At 41.8% G+C, this 24,054-nt stretch overlaps 1 protein-coding gene across 1 annotated transcript; it reads right to left on the bottom strand.

Annotated features, from left to right (window-relative positions):
- Positions 1-24,054, bottom strand: LOC132883332 (heparan-alpha-glucosaminide N-acetyltransferase-like). Its single transcript, XM_060916795.1, has 18 exons — positions 23,827-24,054; positions 15,391-15,506; positions 15,097-15,233; positions 14,847-14,965; positions 14,299-14,368; positions 14,049-14,118; positions 13,762-13,856; positions 13,020-13,096; positions 12,782-12,812; positions 12,480-12,640; positions 11,934-12,049; positions 9,570-9,691; positions 3,475-3,601; positions 3,291-3,377; positions 3,086-3,163; positions 2,859-2,929; positions 2,523-2,635; positions 1-1,930 (listed from the first exon to the last, which is right to left on the bottom strand). The coding sequence occupies exons 1-18, from the start codon at positions 23,987-23,989 to the stop codon at positions 1,749-1,751; spliced, it is 1,935 nt and encodes a 644-aa protein (XP_060772778.1). The 5' UTR covers positions 23,990-24,054; the 3' UTR covers positions 1-1,748.

Genomic DNA, 24,054 nt, shown 5'->3' with positions numbered 1-24,054 from the left:
TTGTAATTTAAGGTAGAACAAGTATAAAAACTAAAATAAAAGTACATTAATATCAGTGTTTATAAATTCAGAATTCACACCAACACTTAAATTATTGCATAAAACATTGTGTGAATTTGTTCGAAACTGTGGTATTTGGCAATATAAAGTTTTAGTGTTCTGAATAATAAAAATGCTGAGTAAACAGTTTTACGGCGTAACAGGTTATAAAATCGTCCATCTGGTTTAGGAATCTCACATTTACACAAGAAATAAACATGTAATAAAAATCCCAAAAGCATCTAAATTAGAAGAAAATAGCCAGCTGAGATGTTCCACTGCTCATCTCGTTTATCCTTTAATCATAAGTTTTATTCTACCGAATAATTATATCACAATACACTGCATTTCTTTCTCTCTCTCCCTCTCTCTAGCTAAAAAAGAGAAAGGACTGGAGTTGTGATTGAGGAACTCGTACCATTATGTGCAATTAGACCAAGAATTGTGCTAATTAATGAGAAAATAAGAGTAAGGGCAGAGCTGAAGTGAAATTTGATCTTGACATACTGAAATAGCATAAAATACTGACCTTAATCACAATTATGTATTTACATTAGAGAAGCTACCTAGCTAACTTTGCACTAATTATTCCATTGTATAATTAATTGAATACTAACGAGGTTGTTGAGACAAGGGTGAAAAGATCAGCTAGTGATGAGATGACAAAGTTTTTGATTGGCTGATCAGCGTTAACTTAAGCCCCACCGCACCCCACCACTGACCCCGAGGAGAACAAAATGTATCTCACAGCTGGAATATTTATCCCAGGTTTTATAATAGTGAATAATATTACACTTAATTTATCGACCATGTGAGGATCTCAAAAGAGTAAAAATAAAAGAGGAGGAAGGAGACGAGACCCCACAGATACATGATTGAATTTAAAAACTTAACATTTCTTTTTCTTTCTTTGTTTTATTAGTAATTTGGGATTATTGTGGCTCCGACCAGGTTCTACAGGGTTTGAGTTCAGCTCATGAATCTTGTCGGCTTTGTTTGAATGGTTTTGGGACAGAATGGTTTATTAGCACTTTTCAGAATGTCAAGTGATCCAACGGAACCTGCTGTTCCAATATTGTTCACTTTTTTGGCATCCAATCTTGAGTGACCCTCAGATTTCCTCACTTCCTGCCTGATTAATAATAAAAGGCTACTGTACTCTTCAGATATTTGAATTACTGTAAGTCAGTAAGTTATTAATCAGGAGGAGTGATCTCTTAATTATTTATGAAAGCTGCATGGGGAGGAGGATTGGGGGGGAGTAGGAGGAGGATTGAGGATGGGGGAAGAGGAGGAGGATTGAGGACGGGGGGGAAGAGGAGGATTCAGGGGAGGAGGATTCAGGAGAGGAGGATTCAGGGGAGGAGGAGGATTGAAGAGGGGGAGTATTCAGAGGAGGCGGAGGAGGATGGAGGATTGATGGGGAGGAGGAGGATTGAGAATGAGAGGAGGAGGGGCGGATTGAGAGGAGGAGGATTGAGGATGAGGGAAGGGGGAGGATGGAGAAGGACGATTGAGGACGAGGGGAGGGGGAGGATTGAGGGGAAGACGAGGACTGAAGATGGGGAGGAGGAGGATTGAGGATGAGAAGAGGGGGAGGATGGAGGAGGAGGATTGAGGGGAAGAGGAGGACTGAGGATGGGGGGGAGGAGGAGGAGGAGGAGGAGGATTGAGGTCTGGGGTGTATGAGGTGGTGATAATGTGTGAATTCAAATCTTCCAGAAGATCTTCTTCCTGTAGAGGATGTAGGAGATTAGCACCCACACACACGTGGCCAGCAGGTTCTGTGTCAGATGCTCAGCATGCGATTGGCTGTTTCTCATTTTCCAGCGGAATGGGAAGTAATCTTGAAACACCTCATGACCCACATAGACCAGAATGGAGTTCATACCTGATGGCACAGAGGTACAGAATTATAAAGAAACACAATGAGGAGAAAGAAGTGTTCACACACTTTGTTTTTGTTGGAGGAACCGAGATGATGATTGAGGTGCAGTTTGCTGCTGATTGTTCTCTGTGGAACTTGTTGCTGCTGCTTTCAGGTTGTCCTGCAACTCTTTTCGAGTGACTGCTGGTTTCTCTCTGACCTTCCTCAACGTTAGTCTGAGAGCACCGATCACCTGCTCCGGGATGATGATGATGATGATGTACTGTAGTTCCATGAACTTTCCACCTGCATGTTATGGAACCAGTTGTACTGACAGAGATGCTGAAGGTCCATTCAAGTGGTTTTGGGAACTTTAGGTAGCTCCTTCAGCATGATTACTACTTACTGTGTGAAATCTTCCCAACCCACGGCATGTTTCATGTGTGTGTACATGTGAAGTGGAAAAATGCACCAAAAGTATATTAAACACCACAAACAAAACTTTCTGAATACTTATTTCTACTGACTGTAAATGATTATCACACAGAGAGAGACAAAGAAAGAAAGAAAGCGATGTCCTCCTCATGTTTTGAAAGTGTGTTACAGGTGAGCTCACCTGGGTAGAAGAATGGTGCTCCGCTCCACCACCTCCTCACATCCACTATGTAATAGCATGACATCAACAACACGAAGGCAAAACAGCTGAGCGTTGTTACATACGACAGAGACCTGCACACATGCACAGAAAATATCCACATACATTTCAACTTTACCATAAACACATTTATTTCCTTTACTTCATTATATATTGGGGAGTTCAGAGGTGGCGCTCATTCAATACACCAGACACATAAATAATACAGAAATTAAATCCTTATTAAATATAATATTTACAATAAAATACAACTCAGTTCAATAACGACAGCGTGCCTTCAGTCTGTGACTGGTTTACCATAAGTTCTTGTTGACGGGGATGAAACCATGATCTCTGGAGCATTTAGTCAGAACAGCTGAGATGATTCCCTACAAAATAATAATAATAAATTTATCAACCTATTTGCTACTGGTGTAATTTTTCAAGGTAATAATAAGATTTAGTAAACCTGTGAAATTATATATATGACTCAAAATGTATTAAAAAAAAAAAAGCTTAAAAACCCCTAGAGAGCGTCAGTGTACCAGGACAAAACTCCATATGAGGAAACGGGTCATTATCTGTCTGGGGTGATCACTGTAGTGCTGGAGAATCTTTCCTGCCTGTAAACACACACACAGCCTCTGAATAATAAAGTAATTAAAGTAATACTGAGAGAGAAAGGGTTTTATTTAGTTTCATTTGTGTATGTGTGTGTGTGTGTGTGTGTGTGTGTGTGTGTGTGTGTACCTGAAGGCCGAGGAAAGCCATGAGTATGGAGTTAATGCTTCCCAAAACACCCTCAGGGTCATATGGGACTGTGGTCTGATACACAACCTGAAAGACAAAACAAAAATGAATAGTCTGGTGATGCAAGTGTGTGTGTGTGTGTGTGTGTGTGTGTGTGTGTGTGTGTGTGTGTGTGTGTGTTTACCCGTGATGATGGTGTTTGGTAAATGTGGTTTACTCCCAGCAGCCAGCGGTCGATGTAACCTGCAGCTCCTCCAGTGCAATTTGGGTAAAATCCAAAATCTCCAATTCCACCTGGACCCAGATATCCACTACAGAACACACACAGAGAGAGAGAGAGAGAGAGAGAGAGAGAGAGAGAGAGAGAGAGAGAGAGAATAATTCACTTTAACAAAAAACCTAAAATGGAACCTCAGAAGACAAAATTCATATCCTAAAAGTCTTCCAAATCACTCAACACGAAACAAAAAAAAATTCCAAAAGTGATCCAAACAAAACCCAAAAACATCTAAACACCATAAAACCTCCAAAGACCAAAAGAAGCTTCCTGGAAAAAAAAAGTAAATACCTAAAATACATCCAAACAGACATAACAAAACATCCATAAGACTTTAATAAACCCATAAACAATAAACTCCACTCCAAAAGCAGAAACACAACAGACACCAGGAAAAACAAGGAACGGGACCAGAGTCATTCATCCAGGACTGGGATGGGACATAATTTTTTCTTTTTTATTCTGTCACGGGATTGGGAAGGGACAGGAGTGAAAATCCAGTCCCATGTCACCCCTTGAGTGTAAACCCAGTCAGGACACTTTGTTTTTATGATGTCAGAGCCAGAGCAGAACCATTTCAGAACCACGGGCAGCGACTCCAACGAACACTCACTGTATTCCTGTATTACACAGAAAACTCCGAACGCCCCCCCCAAGGAAACAGAACCAAAATGATTCAAAAAACACAAAGAAAGTTACTGCAAAAAGGCCCAGAGACCCCCAAGAGTCCCAAAAGAAACAAATAATAATCCCCCAAATTTCCCAAAATAAAATAAAATAGACGAAAGCAAAGTCCAAAAAAAGCCTTCCCAAAAATACCCTGAAAAATATCCAAAATACTCCGCAAACATCCGCAAATAACTTTAACACCCCAAAACATTTAAAATACCCCCAGAACTTCCATAATACCCCAAAACATCAAAAAATACCCCAAGCCAAGAACACCCCAGAAAGACTCCAAATACCCCCATAAAAAAACCTCCAAAACACATTTAAATAAGGGCAGACGCAATAAGCTTTTGCTTCAGTCTAATCCTTTTCGGTCTTTCTTGCTGATATGTACTGTATGTAACCAGTGTGTATGTTATTGAAAGTTGAAATGACTGAAATAAATAATTAAATCTACTGTAAAAAAATTTAAATCTAAGACTTCCCCAAAACATGATCAATACTCCAAACAAATCAACAATATTCTTAAAAAACACAAACGATACCCTAAAATATATCTATAAATGCTCTCAAATGTACAGTGGTGCTTGAAAGTTTGTGAACCCTTTAGAATTTTCTATATTTCTGCATAAATATGACCTAAAACATCATCAGATTTTCACACAAGTCCTAAAAGTAGATAAAGAGAAACCAGTTAAACAAATGAGACAAAAATATTATACTTGATCATTTATTTATTGAGGAAAATGATCCAATATTACATATCTGTGAGTGGCAAAAGTACGTGAACCTTTGCTTTCAGTATCTGGTGTGACCCCCTTGTGCAGCAATAACTGTAACTAAACGTTTCCGGTAACTGTTGATCAGTCCTGCACACCGGCTTGGAGGAATTTTAGCCCATTCCTCCGTACAGAACAGCTTCAACTCTGGGATGTTGGTGGGTTTCTTCACATGAACTGCTTGCTTCAGGTCCTTCCACAACATTTCGATTGGATTAAGGTCAGGACTTTGACTTGGCCATTCCAAAACATTAACTTTATTCTTCTTTAACCATTCTTTGGTAGAACGACTTCTGTGCTTAGGGTCATTGTCTTGCTGTATGACCCACCTTCTCTTGAGATTCAGTTCATGGACAGATGTCCTGACATTTTCCTTCAGAATTCGCTGGTATAATTCAGAATTCATTGTTCCATCAATGATGGCAAGCTGTCCTGGACCAGATGCAGCAAAACAGGCCCAAACCATGATACTACCACCACCATGTTTCACAGATGGGATAAGGTTCTTATGCTGGAATGCAGTGTTTTCCTTTCTCGAAACATAACGCTTCTCATTTAAACCAAAAAGTTCTATTTTGGTCTCATCTGTCCACAAAACATTTTTCCAATAGCCTTCTGGCTTGTCCACATGATCTTTAGCAAACTGCAGACGAGCAGCAATGTTCTTTTTGGAGAGCAGTGGCTTTCTCCTTGCAACCCTGCCATGCACACCATTGTTGTTCAGTGTTCTCCTGATGGTGGACTCATGAACATTAACATTAGTCAATGTGAGAGAGGCCTTCAGTTGCTTAGAAGTTACCCTGGGGTCCTTTGTGACCTCACCGACTATTACATGCCTTGCTCTTGAAGTGATCTTTGTTGGCCGACCACTTCTGGGGAGGGTAACAATGGTCTTGAATTTCCTCCATTTGTATACAATCTGTCTGACTGTGGACTGGTTGAGTCCAAACTCTTTAGAGATGGTTTTGTAACCTTTTCCAGCCTGATGAGCATCAACAACACTTTTTCTGAGGTCCTCAGAAATCTCCTTTGTTCGTGCCATGAGACACTTCCACAAGCATGTGCTGTGAAGATCAGACTTTGATAGATCCCTGTTCTTTAAATAAAACAGGGTGCCCACCAGTGGTTACGTTAGACTTTTGACGGACAGGGTCGTAAAAATTCCGTCATTGTCCATTATTATCTGTCATTTTATTTTAACTTTTAAATGACAATGTATATAGGCTATAAATGCTATATATTTAATAACTTGTGTTTTCATGGACTCATTTTCATTTAAAAATTAATTCACAGAACAAGCTTGTATTATTTAATCATTTATTTATGTATTTATGATGCAAAAAGATGAACAGAGATTCTGACGTTCGGTCACTTGTGAACCCATTTTCCCTCCGCTAAAAACATTGCGGCTGTTGAGCCTTAACGGGCATATGAACAATGTTATTTTACAACGTAGCAAGACAATTGCAGTTAAAATATGAACAGTCCACTACAACGATTTAAGTGACAATCTAATTTGACCTGTTTACGTGAGCTCAAACCTTCCTTCTGGCCCGCATGGATTTAAATTGGGAGCTCGCTTGTGCATAATCAAAGTCGTCAATGGAGACTGCTGCCGAGGCAATTGTCATTAAATTTTGCATCTTTGCCTCGGACAGACGACTTCTCATTGACGTTTTAATTTTATTCTGAAGGCTGAACCCGCGCTCTGCTGCGACACTGGAGACTGGAATAACCAGCGCCACTTCAGCCAAAGTTCTGAAGTCGGGAAACATTTCTCCCAGGGAAGTGATCAGAAGCCGGCAAGAGCCTCTGAAAGTTGGATTTCCCGACCCTGCTAGTACTCTCTTCATAGGGAGGAAATCCTGCAGCATGCGGTCTTTCTGCACCAGTAGTGCAGCTGCACCCCGCGTCTCGGCTCGGCGGAGCCTGGAACCTGACACGGAAGGTCTTAAATAAAACAAAGTTATGTTTAAATGTTAGTTTGTCTACTCGTGCTCTCATTAAAATGATAGTTTAGCAGATATTCGAGCAGTGATGTTCCTAAGCTTCCTAAGCTTGCTGGGGAAGAATACAATAAATCGACATTTGTTTCATTTTAAAAAAAAAGAAAACAACTAGCCTAAATGAGCGCTATTGTACAGGCAGGGAAACGACACAAACAACCCAATGCATCTCTTTTTTTAATAGCAAAAATGACGTGTCTTCTGCAGAGAAGGGAAACATTAATACATCTCACTGTGCTAGTGGTTAGAAAAGTCAGAGCGCCTCCGCACAACACACCCTACCTATCCTATATATGACTGTATATGACAAGAATGTGTGCCTTCTCTAAAATGTACTGCATTAAAAGAAGAGATGTATTTGCATTAAAAGAGGCAAGGAGTGCAGCGAAGCACCTGCAGAGGTTTCCCACATGCACTCCTCCCCTACCCTAGTCTATCATGTTGTTCTTTTTGCAGGTGTACAAATGGTGTGTGCTTCCTAATGTGTAGAGCATTTAAAAGAGGATAAGGCGCGCTGTGCAATACCAAGAGTAGGCAGGTATCAGAGTGCATGGTGTATGGGGCGTCAGGGCCCGGAGCCCTGCCTCATGCAGTACCTCCCCCTCCCCTCTGTCGTCCCATCATGAATCAGCTTGGGCAGGGGGGGCTGGCACCATAGCCATAACAGGTGCTCAGGTAGTCATCATAATTAACTATTAAATAACTATTATTTTTAGAATTTCTATCTATAAAAAAATTTACTAACACAAATGATTACCAAATAAAATAATACTCCTCCTCCCCCTCTCTCCTTCATTATGATCCAGTTTCCTTCTCCCTGGCCCGACACAGACCAGCACTGCTTATATACACACACACACACACACACACACACGTGCTTACTTTCACATATCCCGCTCCCCCCCAACATATACACACTGTCCCTCCACCCATAATTCAAGGCCCAAAACCCCTCCAAATCCCCCCCACCTACCCTCCTCTATCTCATATGCACATTCATTACCCCTAATCAACCCCACCCATCCTCCTCTATACAGCAATATAGCTCTTGTTTATCTTTGTCGAATTTGTCTCCATGTGTTCTGTTACATCTCTTTGTTAACATACTAGTAGTATTGTCCAGCCTTTGAAATTGTTGTTAGTTACGTCAGTGCTTCTGTTGTATGTCATGTGTATGTATTGATTTGTTTCATTCTGTCCTTTTTACTTTGTATTTGTTAGCAAATAAATAAAAAAAGAAAAAAAAAAGAAAAGTCAGAGCGCGGTCAGGAGCGCGATGGGGGGAACAGCCTTGCGCAGTGGCTACAATGTATACATGAGTAGCCTATGCACCGAACATCAAGACTCGCCGCAATGTCGGCTCAGATTGAAAGTGACGGCAGTGAAGACTATGTATACTGTATGTAAGAAAACTCTGCCACAACTTGCCAATCATTTCAATTATATGTTTCATTATGTTTTATTATTGTTATTATTAGGCTATTATTGTTATTGGTAATGGTAACGGTAAACATCCGTCAAAATGACCGATGGCCTTCAGATTTTTCCGTCATAGCTAAAAAAAATCCGTCAATGACGGACAATTGTCGGTTAACGCGACCTATGGTGCCCACTCACACCTGATTGTCATCCCATTGATTGAAAACACCGGACTTGAATTTCACCTTCAAATTAACTGTTAATCCTAGAGGTTCACATACTTTTGCCACTCACAGATATGTAATATTGGCTCATTTTCATCAATAAATAAATGACCAAGTATAATATTTTTGTCTCATTTGTTTAACTGGGTTCTCTTTATCTACTTTTAAGACTTGTGTGAAAATCTGATGATGTTTTAGGTCTTATTTATGCAGAAATATAGAAAATTCTAAAGGGTTCACAAACTTTCAAGCACCACTGTACCCAGAACACCACAAAAATGACTTTTAACTTTACCACAGTATTATAAATACTTTTGGGAATTTGAGTGAGTTTGTAGTTATAACATCGTCAGAGTGTTAATTCCTCTTTACAGTGGGACATTCACACATTTATAAGTTTATGTTCTTCACATCTTTATATTTCTCTTTACTGAGTGAATCAAGTTTCTCACACATTTAATGAGGTTACGGTTACACATGGGATGAAGGTAAAGACCGAAGTTTAGACTGAATTTATGCCACTGGAATGTTTCCTCACTGAGTTGAAGGGAATCGGAATGGAAAATTCATGTCCATGTTAATTTCATAAACTTCAGTCGATAACAGAAGCAGAGAGCGCTGCAGGAACTTCATTAACCAATCATCACTTCTGCTAGCGTGGACATATTGATCATTATCTCTGATTCCATTGGTCCAGATGGGCTTGGGTAGTTTCATTAAAAAATATTTTCGATTCAGAATTAAATCCAGCGACTGAAAAGAAGAGTGTAGTGCACTTCCTGTTTACCCGTACATCGTAAGGGTAGAAGAAGGTGGAGTAGAAGAAATTCATCTGCAGGACAGTTAAGGTTCTGGGTTTGTGCTAGAAGCTGGTTTTCTCTCAGCCTGGTCTTTCATGGTCTCACCTCGGGCAGGCTGGTACCGGCAGCAGGAACGTCACACACAGCCACAGAGTTTCCAGCAGAAACACACACACCCACGCCGGCCAATAGAGGATGACGTCATGGACTGGATACCACCAGACATCCTGAAAACACGCACACGGAACCTATCAAACACAGGTTCCTCTTCTCCACTGGTTCATTATTTCCCAGTTCCTAAATTCACTCAATCCCCGGAGTCCTCTTTTGTTACTTGTTCCTCACCTCCTTCACTTCCTCATTTCTCTGTTCCCTTCATCCCGATCTTCTTCACTTGATTCATTCTCAGTTCCTTAAACCCTTAATCCTGATCTCCTCACTTCATTCCTCCTCCCTCATTTACAGGTTGCCCTGATCTCCACTTCTGCAGGTCCCTCATACCCTTATTGCCCACTTTTCCCTCATTTTTGAGCTCACTTACAGTTAGGTCCATAAATATTTGGACAGAGAAAACATTTTTCTAATTTTGGTTCTGTACATTACCACAATGAATTTTGAACAAAACAATTCAGATGCAGTTGAAGTTCAGACTTTCAGCTTTAATTCAGTGGGTTGAACAAAATGATTGCATAAAAATGTGAGGAACTAAAGCATTTTTTAAACACAACCCCTTCATTTCAGGGGCTCAAAAGTAATTGGACAAATTAAATAATTGTAAATAAAATGTTCATTTCTAATACTTGGTTGAAAACCCTTTGTTGGCAATGACTGCCTGAAGTCTTGAACTCATGGACATCACCAGACGCTGTGTTTCCTCCTTTTTAATGCTCTGCCAGGCGTTTACTGCAGCGGTTTTCAGTTGCTGTTTGTTTGTGGGCCTTTCTGTCTGAAGTTTAGTCTTTAACAAGTGAAATGCATGCTCAATTGGGTTGAGATCAGGTGACTGACTTGGCCATTCAAGAATATTCCACTTCTTTGCTTTAATAAACTCCTGGGTTGCTTTGGCTTTATGTTTTGGGTCATTGTCCATCTGTATTATGAAACGCCGACCAATCAGTTTGGCTGCATTTGGCTGGATTTAAGCACACAGTATGTCTCTGAATACCTCAGAATTCATCCGGCTGCTTCTGTCCTGTGTCATATCATCGATAAACACTAGTGACCCAGTGCCACTAGCAGCCATGCATGCCCAAGCCATCACACTGCCTCCGCCATGTTTTACAGATGATGTGGTATGCTTTGGATCATGAGCTGTACCACGCCTTCGCCATACTTTTTTCTTTCCATCATTCTGGTAGAGATTGATCTTGGTTTCATCTGTCCAAAGAATGTTCTTCCAGAACTGTGCTGGCTTTTTTAGATGTTTTTTAGCAAAGTCCAATCTAGCCTTTTTATTCTTGAGGCTTATGAGTGGCTTGCACCGTGCAGTGAACCCTCTGTATTTACTTTCACGCAGTCTTCTCTTTATGGTAGATTTGGATATTGATACGCCTACCAACCTGGAGAGTGTTGTTCACTTGGTTGGCTGTTGTGAAGGGGTTTCTCTTCACCATGGAAATTATTCTGCGATCATCCACCACTGTTGTCTTCTGTGGGCGTCCAGGTGTTTTTGCATTGATGAGTTCACCAGTGCTTTCTTTTTTTCTCAGGATGTACCAAACTGTAGATTTTGCCACTCCTAATATTGTAGCAATTTCTCGGATGGGTTTTTTTCTGTTTTCGCAGCTTAAGGATGGCTTGTTTCACCTGCATGGAGAGCTCCTTTGACCGCATGTTTTCTTCACAGCAAAATCTTCCAAATGCAAGCACCACACCTCAAATCAACTCCAGGCCTTTTATCTGCTTAATTGAGAATGACATAATGAAGGAATTGCCCACACCTGCCCATGAAATAGCCTTTGAGTCAATTGTCCAATTACTTTTGGTCCCTTTAAAAACGGGGTGGCACAGGTTAAGGAGCTGAAACTCCTAAACCCTTCATCCAGTTTTAATGTGGATACCCTCAAATGAAAGCTCAAAGTATGGACTTTATGTCCATGTCCATTATACGGTATAACTATAACTTCAATATGTTTCAGTAAACAGGTAAAAAAACAAAATTTGTGTCAGTGTCCAAATATATATGGACCTAACTGTATTTCCTAGTTTTCTAGCGTTTCCCTCTTGCCCTAATATTTTGGCTCCAACTTTTTTTCCTCCCCGTTTTCCTCATCCTTCCTGAGTTGCATCTTCAAATTTCCTTGTTCCCTTCTCCCCCCCAAGATTCCTCATTCTTTCACCTCCGTGTTTCCTGACTTCTCTGTTTCAGTTTCCATTTTTCCTATTTGCCCAATTTTCTTTGGAAAACTTCTTTATAAAAATATTAAAATGTGCGTTAAAAGTTTTTGCAGCTTTGTCAGTGTGACTCACCGTAGACGATCCGCCCAGCCGAGCTCGAGTCATGGAAACATCCAACATGGCCACAATTAGGTACGTAAACGCCAGGCGCTGTAGTACACCTGGAATACGGAGGGTTTCCCAGGAGACTACACACACACACACACACACACACACACACACACACACACACACACACCTGACTGAACACAACTTTACTTCCTTACAGTGTTTCAGCAATGAACACCTTCCTCAGTCTGGGGTTTGGCTTCAACATGTATTGATCAGTCATGGCACAGCATGCAGGAAGAGAGATGGAAATAAAGAAATAAAGCAAGATGAAAGGAGAGGAGGAAGCTGGAAGGAAGACAAAAATAAAGAGAAGAGAAGAGAAGAGAAGAGAAGAGAAGAGAAGAGAAGAGAAGAGAAGAGAAGAGAAGAGAAGAGAAGAGAAGAGAAGAGAAGAGAAGGTACAGTAACAGACCTGGTTTCTGGTCTCAGAGTTCTCAGGGTGATCTCAGGATTATTGTTCAAACCTAAACTCAACCTCATGGGGATCATGCAGTAACTCTGACTCACGTGGGCCGCTGCAGTAACTGGGGTTGATGATGAGGACTCCGATGATAAAGAGCAGGAAACTCCTCCAACAGATTCTCATCAACAGACGAGAACATCTCAGTCCCCGAGCCAGAGAGCTGCTGAGGGACAGAGACACAGACGTCCCCATGATGAACACAAACCTACAGAGGAGGAGGAGGAGGAGGAAGCAAAGGAGGAAGTGGAACAGGAGGGAAAAGTGAGCAGTTAGAATTCTCACTAGAACATCAGCAACCATCTCAAACATTATAGAAAACACACACATACTTTGTGTGAGAGCTTACCAAGGAAAGACGAGATCAGCCACAGTGAGTCCTGCAGAGAGAAAATACACACATCCTGAGAGCTGATCTAAATTATTACACATAAGAAAGAAAGAAAGAAAGAAAGAAAGAAAGAAAGAGAAGAAAGAAAGAAAGAAAGAAAGAAAGAAAGAAAGAAAGAAAGAGCTGGACAGAAAAGAAACAAAAGGAAAAATGACGGAAAGCAGAAGAGAGGAGAGACACAGGTTCTGGTTCTGACCATTCCAGGTCTGGTGTCGAAAGAACCAGTAACGTCCCCCTCCATAATTCACAAACACCATGATCACCAGAGCAAACCTACACACACACACACACACACACACACACACACACACACACACACACACACACAGTCAGGGATATGATTTTTTTAAAAATAGGAATGGCAAGCAAAGAGGAACATGTTTTAAAGGTCATATGTGGATTGTTTCTCTCTCTCTCGCCCATCTCTTGCTACCTTGTCTATCTCTCTCTCTCTCTATCCCCCATCTCTCTCTACCCCATCTGCCTCTCTCTCTGTCTCTCATCTCTCTCGACCCCCTCTATCCCCCTCTCTCTCTATCCCCCCTCTTTCTCTACCCATCTCTCTCTACTCCCCCTATCCCCCATCTCTCTTTACCCCCTCTATCCCCATCTCTCTCTCTCTATCCCCCCCTCTTTCTCTACCCATCTCTCTCTACTCCCTCTATCTCCCATCTCTCTCTACCCCCTCTATCCCCACTCTCTCTCTCTATCCCCCCTCTTTCTCTACCCATCTCTCTCTACTCCCTCTATCTCCCATCTCTCTCTACCCCCTCTATCCCCACTCTCTCTCTCTATCCCCCCTCTTTCTCTACCCATCTCTCTCTACCCCTCTATCCCCCCCTCTCTATCCCCTCTATACCCCCTCTCTCTCTCTGTCCCCCATCTCTCTCTACCCTACATCTCCCCCCCATCTCTCTAACCCCTCCTCTCTCTCTTACCCTCTGAATGTGTCGAGGGATCGGAGGCGTCTCCCAGTGGTGGGTGGGGTGATAGACTCAGTGGATTCCACAATTCTACCAGGAGAACCGAGATCCTACACACACACACACACACACACACACACACACACACACACACACACACACACACACACACACACACACGATGAACAGCTGAAAAGGCAGGTGAAGATTAATAAAGAAAGATGAGGAACAACGTGTTCCTAAAAAGAAAGGTAGGTAGGTAGGTAGGTGGGTGGGTGAGTGAGTGAGTGAAAGAGTCTCACGGAGTTGATGAGTCTCTCGGCCTCCATGCTGCTCCCTACATGTAGGATAAGCTTCCTCACAAAGTTCAGCCTGAAACCACACACACACACACACACCTTCCACTGGGACTGTGCACATCACTGCATAAATGTTTAATAAAAACTTGAAAAATGCCTGTATGAATATATGTGTGTGTGTGTGTGTGTGTGTGTGTGTGTGTGTGTGTGTGTGTGTGTGTGTGTGTGTGTGATTTTAAACACTCTGTCTCACCTCATCACTGACCTCTGCACTACAGCTAACACACACACTGCTACACACACCACCAACGCAATGAGCAGAGCTGAACACAACACAAGAACAAACATACACACATTATGATGATGATTATTATTATTATTATTATTAAAGGTGCAGTATGTAAATTAAGTCAGCATGAGTCTGAAACAGTAAAATAAGTGGCGCTCAAAAAAGTCTGAATGACGCTTTCACTCTTTGAGCCCGCCCCCATTCCAACATACTACACAAAACCCCACCCCATTCTCCACTCATGTACACAAAGCCCCACTCAAACCCATGGACGCAAAGGTCCATGCCTATCCGCACAAAGCCTGTCCATGCCTATCCGCACAAAGAAAACACTGTTAAAATATCATAAAATATCATCCACACCCAACCCAGGCAGTGTTACAGGACTGTAATACAATAATATTCTTATTATTGATTTTTCCACATTATTTATATTAGTAAGGAACAAGAATTGACTACTGCACATTTAACTTTATTTTTATTTTTAATGTATTAATAGTTCAAAGGCTTACGCAGGTAGGAGTTGATGGGTTCTGTGACGGTGATGATGGTGCAGTTAATGCGACTGGGGTTGGTCAGGTTCTTCACCCACAGTGAGTAGTTCCCCTGCTCCCCGAAGTGGAAGTGAACTCTGTGGACATTTAGCTCCAGATTCAATCACAACCAGAGCAACAACGAGTAAAACACCACAACTCTCTCACACACACACACACACACACACACACACACACACACACACACACAGAGGTGTGTATAGCTGACCTGCAGTGCTCAGTGTTAGCTGGTGTGCTGTTTAGCTGGAGCGTGAGTGCATGTTGTGTGCTCACTGTGAAGCTCACTGTTGAAACATTCCCCAGCTCTGAAACTGATGGTACAATCCCCAATGGCTGGGGCAAACACTGCACACACACACGCACACACACACACACACACACAAAGAAAACACTGTTAAAATATCATACTCACCTCTGTGTTCTGTTCCAGGGATTAGTGTTAAGTGTGTGTGTGTGTGTGTGTGTGTGTGTGTGTGTGTGTGTGTGTGTGTGTGTGTAAAACCTGGTAACACTGGTCTGACAGTACGAAGAGGATCAGATCATTCTGGATCTCATTCAGGACGGTCAGAAACGCTTCGTCCATCTTCAGCACTGGAGTTTTCCTGCTGGGACGCGACCCTGAGAGAAGAAACCAATTCAACGAGTGATGATGTCACATGAGCTAGCTTCTGATTGGATGAACAGATTTAACCTAAGCCCCACCCCTTTGTGACCCAGGATCACCTGTCACTCAGCATGCTCACTTTTTACTGAATCATAATTATATTTTTCCTTTATTATTATTATTATTATACACACCACCTCCTCTATCTGCTTCAGTACAAACTTTAACTTCTCTTTCATCAACATTAATAATAAACAGAAACATTAATAAACAAATTCAGTTGACCTTTACTGCCTCAGTGCATCATCATTAACACCTCTCAATAAATGCAGCTTCTCGTGTTACTGCAAAGTGTAAACTCCAGAAAACTTAAAGCTCCAGCTTCATCTCTGACTGTTACAGAGCGCTGACACTGGAGACTCCTTCCAGAAACTTCACACAAACACATTTCTCCTGACAGGAAACTTCACCACATCACTGATTCTACACATCTTTCTTAGTGGTTTGTGAGACATTTTCATGTTTAGAGAATGTGATATTCGTGTGTGTTTTAAGAGTGTTAAGAGATTAAAGGTCAGGTCTCTCTGAGTTACTGTTGTTTCCTGAAAATGGCAGTAGCTCTCATTTAATTCTCTCATTTCTAATCGCAGCAGTGAGGAGTTTCATACAGTCACATGCTTTCTATAATCCGTCTGAGCCCCACACACACACACACACACGCACACACACACACACACTTTTTTCTGATTTTCAAATTCTCATCAGTGTTCTAAGGTTCCCGCTGGGTTCTGAAAATTTTTCTCCACTTTTTTCCTTGAAAAATAACGTTGAATAAGTATTCTTCACTTTTTCTTAGTCTTAGTCTGTATTTTTTCTTAGTTACCGACATATCACCCTGGACTTAATATAGGTTTGTACCAACCAAACTGGCACAACTCAAATATTTGTCCAGATACAGCTAGGCCTCTCCATTCCATATAAAATTTGGGCTCCACTCCAGCATCTAATAAGAAAGACTTGATGTTGGGCAGCTTGTGCACCATCAAACTCAAATAAAGCTCTTTAGTTTGGAGCTTACTTAAAGTTATTTTAGCATGGAATTATTCAAAAGAGGTATTAGGATTCCTTTAGCCTTTACTTCAACAGAAAATTTGATTTACAATTGAACAGAGTCAGGAGAGTCTGGGAACAACCAACAGTGAAGGAATCTGAGTTTCCCGTTGATTTACGAACCGAACACAGAATAGCACCGCGTTTTTCATCATGCGTTAGTTCGCCACAGGACCATTTCTATTCAAGCTATTGAAAAGACCAGGGGCTAAGTCCAGTTATCCCGGGGCTTGTATTTTTTAAGGGAGATTGGCATCAATAGGTTGGGGAGGTTATAGTTGTAGTCAGAAGTTTACATACAGTGACGTGAATGTCATCTTGGATATGAACGTCATGGCAGTATTTTGGCTTTCAGTAATTTCTCTGAACTGCTCTTTTTCTGTGGCAGATTGTATAGTATACATCTTTAATTTAAAAAAAAAAACACAGGAATTTGGTGCACAAGTTTTCTTTGGGTTTCCTGAAATCAACACAGGGTCAATATTATACATACACCACACCTAATATTTGGGCAAAATGTCTCTTCGCAAGATTCACCTTGACCAAAACATTTTTTTTACCATGAACAAGCTTCTGGCAGAATTCTGGTTGGATATTTTACGACTCTTCATGGTAGAATTGCTAGAGTTCAATTAATTTTTTTTTTCTTGGCATGGACGCGACTTATAAGCACAGTCCATATATTTTCAAAAGGGCTGAAGTCAAGACTTGTTTTAAGCTTAATATTAGCCTGCTTTATCCTCCACAACCAGCTCTGATGTGTGTTTGGGTTCATTGTCCTGTTGTGACTCCCAAGTCGTGTTCAAGTTTCTGATGGTTTATGCTGAAGAATTCTGAGGTAGTCCTCCATTATTCTATCCACTTTGTGCAATGAACCAGTTCCACTGGCAGCAAAACAGCCCCAAAACATGATGCTGCTACCACCACCACCAGCTAGTACAGTGTCGCTCTGTATATGGTGGTCATTGTGCCCAAACAACTCAATCTTTGTCTCATCTGATCATACAGCTTTCCTCCAGAAGGCTTTTTCTTTGTCCGTGTGGTCAGCTTCAAACTTTAGTTAAGTTAGTTGGAGCAGGGGGTTATTTCTTGGATAGTAGCCTCTTAGTCCATGGTGATCTGAACTGTAGACAGTGATCCATCAGCTTCCAGTTCATAACAGGGCTGTGCCATGGTGGTTCCTGGGTTGTTCCTGTCCATCCAAACCAATATCCTTTCAGCTGAGGGTGACACTTTGGGTTTTCTTGAAGCAAAGTGGCTTGGCAAAGTGACTACACCTCACAATAACTTGGATACAACTGTTTGAACTGATCTTGGAATTTACAGTTGTTCAGAAATGGGTCCAAGAGACATTTCAGAGTTGTGTATATCTACAATCCTCTTTCTCAGATCTGCACTGAGCTCCTTGGACTTTCCCATTTTACTGTGTTGGTCAATCCAGCATATTTATAACCACAAAGCAGCATATTTATAAGCAGCGGTGAAAACCAGGAAGTGAATACAGGTGAGATGGAATTCCCGTCCTGGATCCGGATCGGCGCTGGTGTGAGAGATACATAATCTCTGGAGTGGATGTCCAGGATGGAGCATGACAACCTGTTGAAGGCGTGTCACTTGGCCACTCTCACGTCCTGTCATTGATCGCGCCCCATCGGTACAAATACCAACACACTTCTCCCAGACCAAGTCTGCACTGTGTAGTGTTTCCGATGTCTGTGATCTTATGTACTTGAGGTGTGTCTATAAAAGTTCCTTGCTGAGATTTCAAATAACAACTCTCCATTTTCATTGGCTGGACTGAAGACGAAGACATCCGTTATTTGTTGGTGAAACTGTAAACCAGCCCCTTGCATTTGCCACTGAGCGGTCTGTGACCACACACCCCACTCGCCAAGTGTCCGCGCTCCCCCCAGTTTGAGGACCAGTGGTCGAGACCAACCCAGGCTGTGTACCATCTTGCCTGGGGTTCGCTGTTTTGAGTTCTCCATACTTGCCAACCCTCCCGATTTCGCCAGGAGGTTCCTGATTTTAGCCTCCGTCTCCCGCCTCCCGATCGTATTTGTTAAAAACTGGATAAACTCCCGGTTTTGGGAAATCCCTAGCGCCAAGTTAAAAATACTCCTGATTATGTCCAATCAGAATCGTATGAGAAACACTGCTGACGTCAACTGACTTTTAACCAATCAACGAACAGAACGACAGTCACTTCCATAATGTAGGATTCACCCAGGCTGTCCAACATTTTTTACAAGCAGTCATTCATCATAGCCACGAAACCAAATACCAAACGGCAAAAATATGAATGCAAATACCAGGTTGCATGGGAGAATGAATTTCCATGGATAAGCAAATGCTCGACCAGCCAGATACACATTTTAAGGTAAAGATACCTTAAATCACAATATAATGGGCATTTGAGTGTGAAATTAAACTAGTCTTCCATACCATTTCAGAAACAAACTGGACAACTTCTAAAGTGCTTAGTGAAATTTTGCATGACAGAGAATTTGTTTGATGAGTGTATTTGAATAGTGTGGTAGTGTATTAGTGCTATTTTGAATTTATGTTTGAAAGTTTACAAGTGGGCGGCACAGTGGTGTAGTGGTTAGTGCTGTCGCCTCACAGCAAGAAGGTCCGGGTTCGAGCCCCGTGGCCGGCGAGAGCCTTTCTGTGCGGAGTTTTGCATGTTGTCCAAGTGGGTTTCCTCCGGGTGCTCCGGTTTCCCCCACAGTCCAAAGACATGCAGGTTAGGTTAACTGGTGACTCTAAATTGACCGTAGGTGTGAGTGTGAATGGTTGTCTGTGTCTATGTGTCAGCCCTGTGATGACCTGGCGACTTGTCCAGGGTGTACCCCGCCTTTCGCCCGTAGTCAGCTGGGATAGGCTCCAGCTTGCCTGCGACCCTGTAGAACAGGATAAAGCGGCTAGAGATAATGAGATGAAGTTTACAAGTGAATTATCTGGAAAGTGATTGATTTTGATAGTTTTGAGGTTTTAAGTGAAAGATTACTAGTGAGTGTATTTTGGTTGTACTAAAATTTTGCATTCGAGTGAATTTCATTGTGGAGTATATTTTGATAGTATGGTAGTATTTATAGTGCCATTTTTAAATTTTGTTTGAAAACTTCCAGTCAAAGTTTGCAAATTCCTCTGATGCATTCCGATAGAATTTTGACAGGATTTCTAGTGCTTTTTAAAAATTCTGTTGGAAAGTGTTTAGTGAGAGAGATGCATTTTAGTAGTACTAATACAGTGCAGTATTTATTTAATTGAGTTGTTACTATTTTGGTTAAATCTTATTAAAATTTAATTTATATATATATATTATAGTTCTCTGTATTTTTACATGAGCTTACAGAAGGAAAACACATTTGATGCAATCCAATAATACTTTCATTCACTGTGACTATTTTAAGAAATTATAAACATTCTTCTAAAGCATCACTTGTGTTATTTTCTGTGGGTCTCTGTATGGATAAAATATTCAGGCATGAGATTTTTTTAGCTCAAAATCTGATTTAAGACTTCCCTTTCATTGTTATTACATTAAAATTCAAGACGAGTATTATTTCAGATTTTTCACTCTGAGCTCTCTCATGCCTGATACATGAATCCCATAACCTATATTATTTTTTTTTGCGGTCCAAATCCTGCACTCTGACTGGCTGGTGAGCGGGTCCGTATCCTACGGTACGGACCCCGGTTACAGACCTCTGGCAACTCGCTCGTTCACAACAACAAACATAGTAGCATTTTTTTTTGTCAACATTTATCTTTTTTTAAATAAGATTTATTTATAAGATTATCAAAAATCTTATACATTTTTGCCAGCATTTCTCAGTAGAATAGTATTAATTTTACACCATGGATAGCGATAACGACAGTGTTCACAACGAAAGCGAGCTTTACTACCCTGAGGAAGAAGAAATAAAAGAAAACATTTCAGGAGAAAGCTAAAAACCTCTAACTTGCTAACGCTGAGCAAAAACATGGCTGAATCCTGAATGACTCCTATTTGTATAAATAGGGGACTGCATAAGCGGCAAAATGTATTTTTTTTCCTGCCATGGAAGTGCACTTGTATACCGAGGAGGAAGCCATTTGCATTACAGCCGTGAATCAGGATTCAAAATGGCGGCTCGGCTCGTTTTTCCCTTTCGGGCACTCTCGTTTTCTGTTAGAATTTGGTAAAGAAAAAATAAATATATTATTTACCAACTTAAGGTCGGTCCATATGGTGAAATATTGTGACCTCGGCCTTGAATACTGACCTCGACCCAGAGGGCCTCGCTCAGTACTTTCAAGACCTCGGTCACGGTATTTCACCATACGGACCTCCCAGCTGGTGAATAACATATATTTCTTCGAAAGCATCACTTGTGTTATTTTCTGTGAGTCTCTGTATGTATACAATATTCAGGCATGAGATTTCTCATCTCATCTCATTATCTCTAGCTGCTTTATCCTGTTCTACAGGGTCGCAGGCAAGCTGGAGCCTATCCCAGCTGACTACAGGCAAAAGGCGGGGTACACCCTGGGCAAGTCGCCAGGTCATCACAGGGCTGACACATAGACACAGACGACCATTCACACTCACATTCACACCTACGGTCAATTTAGAGTCACCAGTTAACCTAACCTGCATGTCTTTGGACTGTGGGGGAAACCGGAGCACCCGGAGGAAACCCACGCGGGCACGGGGAGAACATGCAAACTCCACACAGAAAGGCCCTCGCCGGCCATGGGGCTCGAACCAGGGCTTTGAACCGGTTCAAGGAACGAAAACCGGGAACTTTTTCTATTTCACATGGAACAGAAACGAAACCAGAAACTTTATTATTTTTTATGTTCCGGAACAGAAACGCTTATTAAAAATAATGGTAACTGGTTAATACCGGTTTTTTATTTCGTTCCTCAAAGTTTCCGTAGCCTACAAATAAAAAAGCCCTTCTTCTCCTGCGCAAGTTTCTATGACCTGCTGGGGTTCACTTCCTGTGTGACGTTCGCTGACTGAATGGAGAGAGCGGGAAGGTGGACTGCTATCACGTCTCCATTACTGAGTGTCTGAGTAAAGAAGAGCCTGAACGTTGCAACCTCCCTATTGGCTGTTTGTAAAAATGTATCAATTGTTGCCCTTCCCACGGGAATCATCGCGGGCTCGAGAGACGAGACCTGACGAGTTAGTTCGTTGGTAGCAGAACAAAATGTCTGGACACAAATCGGGTTTTCAGAAAAGGAAAGAAAATAAACGGAGGGTTGAAAATACAAAAAAGGAGGCAGAAAATGCAAAACGAGTTTTAAGGTAGGACAAATGGTTACTTTTCTGAGGCGGCTCGCCGTGGCTGCCTGCAGGCTTATTTATTATAGCCCATTTAGTTAAAATAGTTGATATAAAATGTTTATAGTTATAGTTATGTGATGGTTGTCCTGATTTAGACTGGTGTTTTTTTTTTTTTTTTTGGGGGGGGGGGGGGGGGGGGGGTGCGCGATGTTGCACCTGGGTCCAGATTAGGGCAGAACCGGCCCTGGCTACATTTCAGGTGTAGTTTGTTTTATGTATGTATGTATGTACTTGCATAGATGTGTACTTGGTCTTCCAATATGGCGCCTAACAAAATCTCGCGGCGCGGTGACGTCATGCGGTAGCCCTCTATAGGGCCTGACTAGCCTTTGGTAACACACTAAACGAATTCTCTTTCATTTTTGGCACTTTTTCTGTTTGTGTAGATGGGAAGACATACTGAGAATCCAAATCGCCAACATTTGAAATAATAATTGTTTTGAATTATTTCTTGTCTTATTTAATGAAGGTTGTAATAGAATTAGCCTACATTTGGCTTAAGCTGGATGAGACAGAGACATCATTTTATAGCCATTTGTTAAACAGCTGACAGGGAACGTAATTAACCGTTCCGGGAACGAAATTTTTTTTTGTTCTAACCGGTTCGGGAACGTCTATTTAATGGTGGAACCCAAAACCGGAAACGTTAAAATTCCGTTTCTGTTCGGAACGAACCAATAGGAAAAAAATTCTGGTTCAAAGCCCTGGCTCGAACCCAGACCTTCTTGCTGTGAGACGACAGGGCTAACCACTACACCACCGTGCCGACCTGGCATGAGATTTTTCAGCTCAAAATCTGATTTAAGCAGACTTCCCTTTCAGTGTTTTTATATTAAAATTCAAGACAAGAGTATTATTTCAGATTTTTCACTCTGAGCTCTCTCATGCCTGATACATGAATCCCATAACCTAGAGTAATTGATAGAACAATATCAACAATTCAAAAACTCTTTCATTGTCTCATCTCATCTCATTATCTCTAGCCGCTTTATCCTTCTACAGGGTCGCAGGCAAGCTGGAGCCTATCCCAGCTGACTACGGGCGAAAGGCGGGGTACACCCTGGACAAGTCGCCAGGTCATCACAGGGCTGACACATTGACACAGACAACCATTCACACTCACATTCACACCTACGGTCAATTTAGAGTCACCAGTTAACCTAACCTGCATGTCTTTGGACTGTGGGGGAAACCAGAGCACCCGGAGGAAACCCACGCGGACACGGGGAGAACATGCAAACTCCACACAGAAAGGCCCTCGCTGGCCCCGGGGCTCGAACCCAGGACTTTCTTGCTGTGAGGCGACAGCGCTAACCACTACGCCACCGTGCCGCCCCTCTTTAATTGTATAAATTTCAAATGGTTTGCAATTAATTGGGATCCACTGTTTTTATCATTTCAACCGCGCATCAGAATTGAAAATGTCCTTCACGCACTTTTCTCCCCTGTGAGAATTTTGAAAAGTTGGCAAGTATGGTTCTCTACGTATTTAGTTATACTTTATATGGCTGGTTTGTTAACTTGGCTGTTTGAGTGTTGGTACTTCAAGAGAATATTACACTCAAGGTTTCTGTCACTTGTTCAGTTGGCACTAGAACTTCCTTGTCTAAGAACATAAAAGCATCTGCTCAATGCAATGCAATGTCATGTGACTGGCATGAATACAGAAATACACTTCCGGCATCGCATGTGACGTCACAGCCCCAGTTCCCAAGCGCGCGGCTCAGAGCTGTAAACTGCTCCTTTCTTCCTGTGTAACCAGTGATTAATCCCTCCCTCTGTATTTATATCACTCTGTGTGTAAATTTTAAAGTATTTTTGCACAGCCGTGTGTGTCGCATTGTTATGGATTTAGGAAACGCGCGTGCACGGTGTTTACTTACAGTCCAGCTGTGACCGGAGAGCGGAACCGGAAACGGCGAAAATCACCGCGATTAATGCTAGAAGGACAGCTCCATACTGGCTTTTAGATCCCATATCGTTCACAGATTCTCCGGCCTGCTTTTCCAGTTCCACAGATTTCTTCTTTTTCCCTTTTTTCCCCATCCACGATACACACTTCCGGTTCCTCCTCCTGCTGCTGCTGCAGTGGAAGTCGCGAGGATCACGCC

The sequence above is a fragment of the Neoarius graeffei genome, chromosome 3 (genome assembly GCF_027579695.1).
Source record: "Neoarius graeffei isolate fNeoGra1 chromosome 3, fNeoGra1.pri, whole genome shotgun sequence".
Taxonomy (NCBI): Eukaryota; Metazoa; Chordata; class Actinopteri; order Siluriformes; family Ariidae; genus Neoarius; species Neoarius graeffei.
Note: the sequence above shows the minus strand (reverse complement) of the source record. Positions and strands in the feature narration are given on the sequence as shown.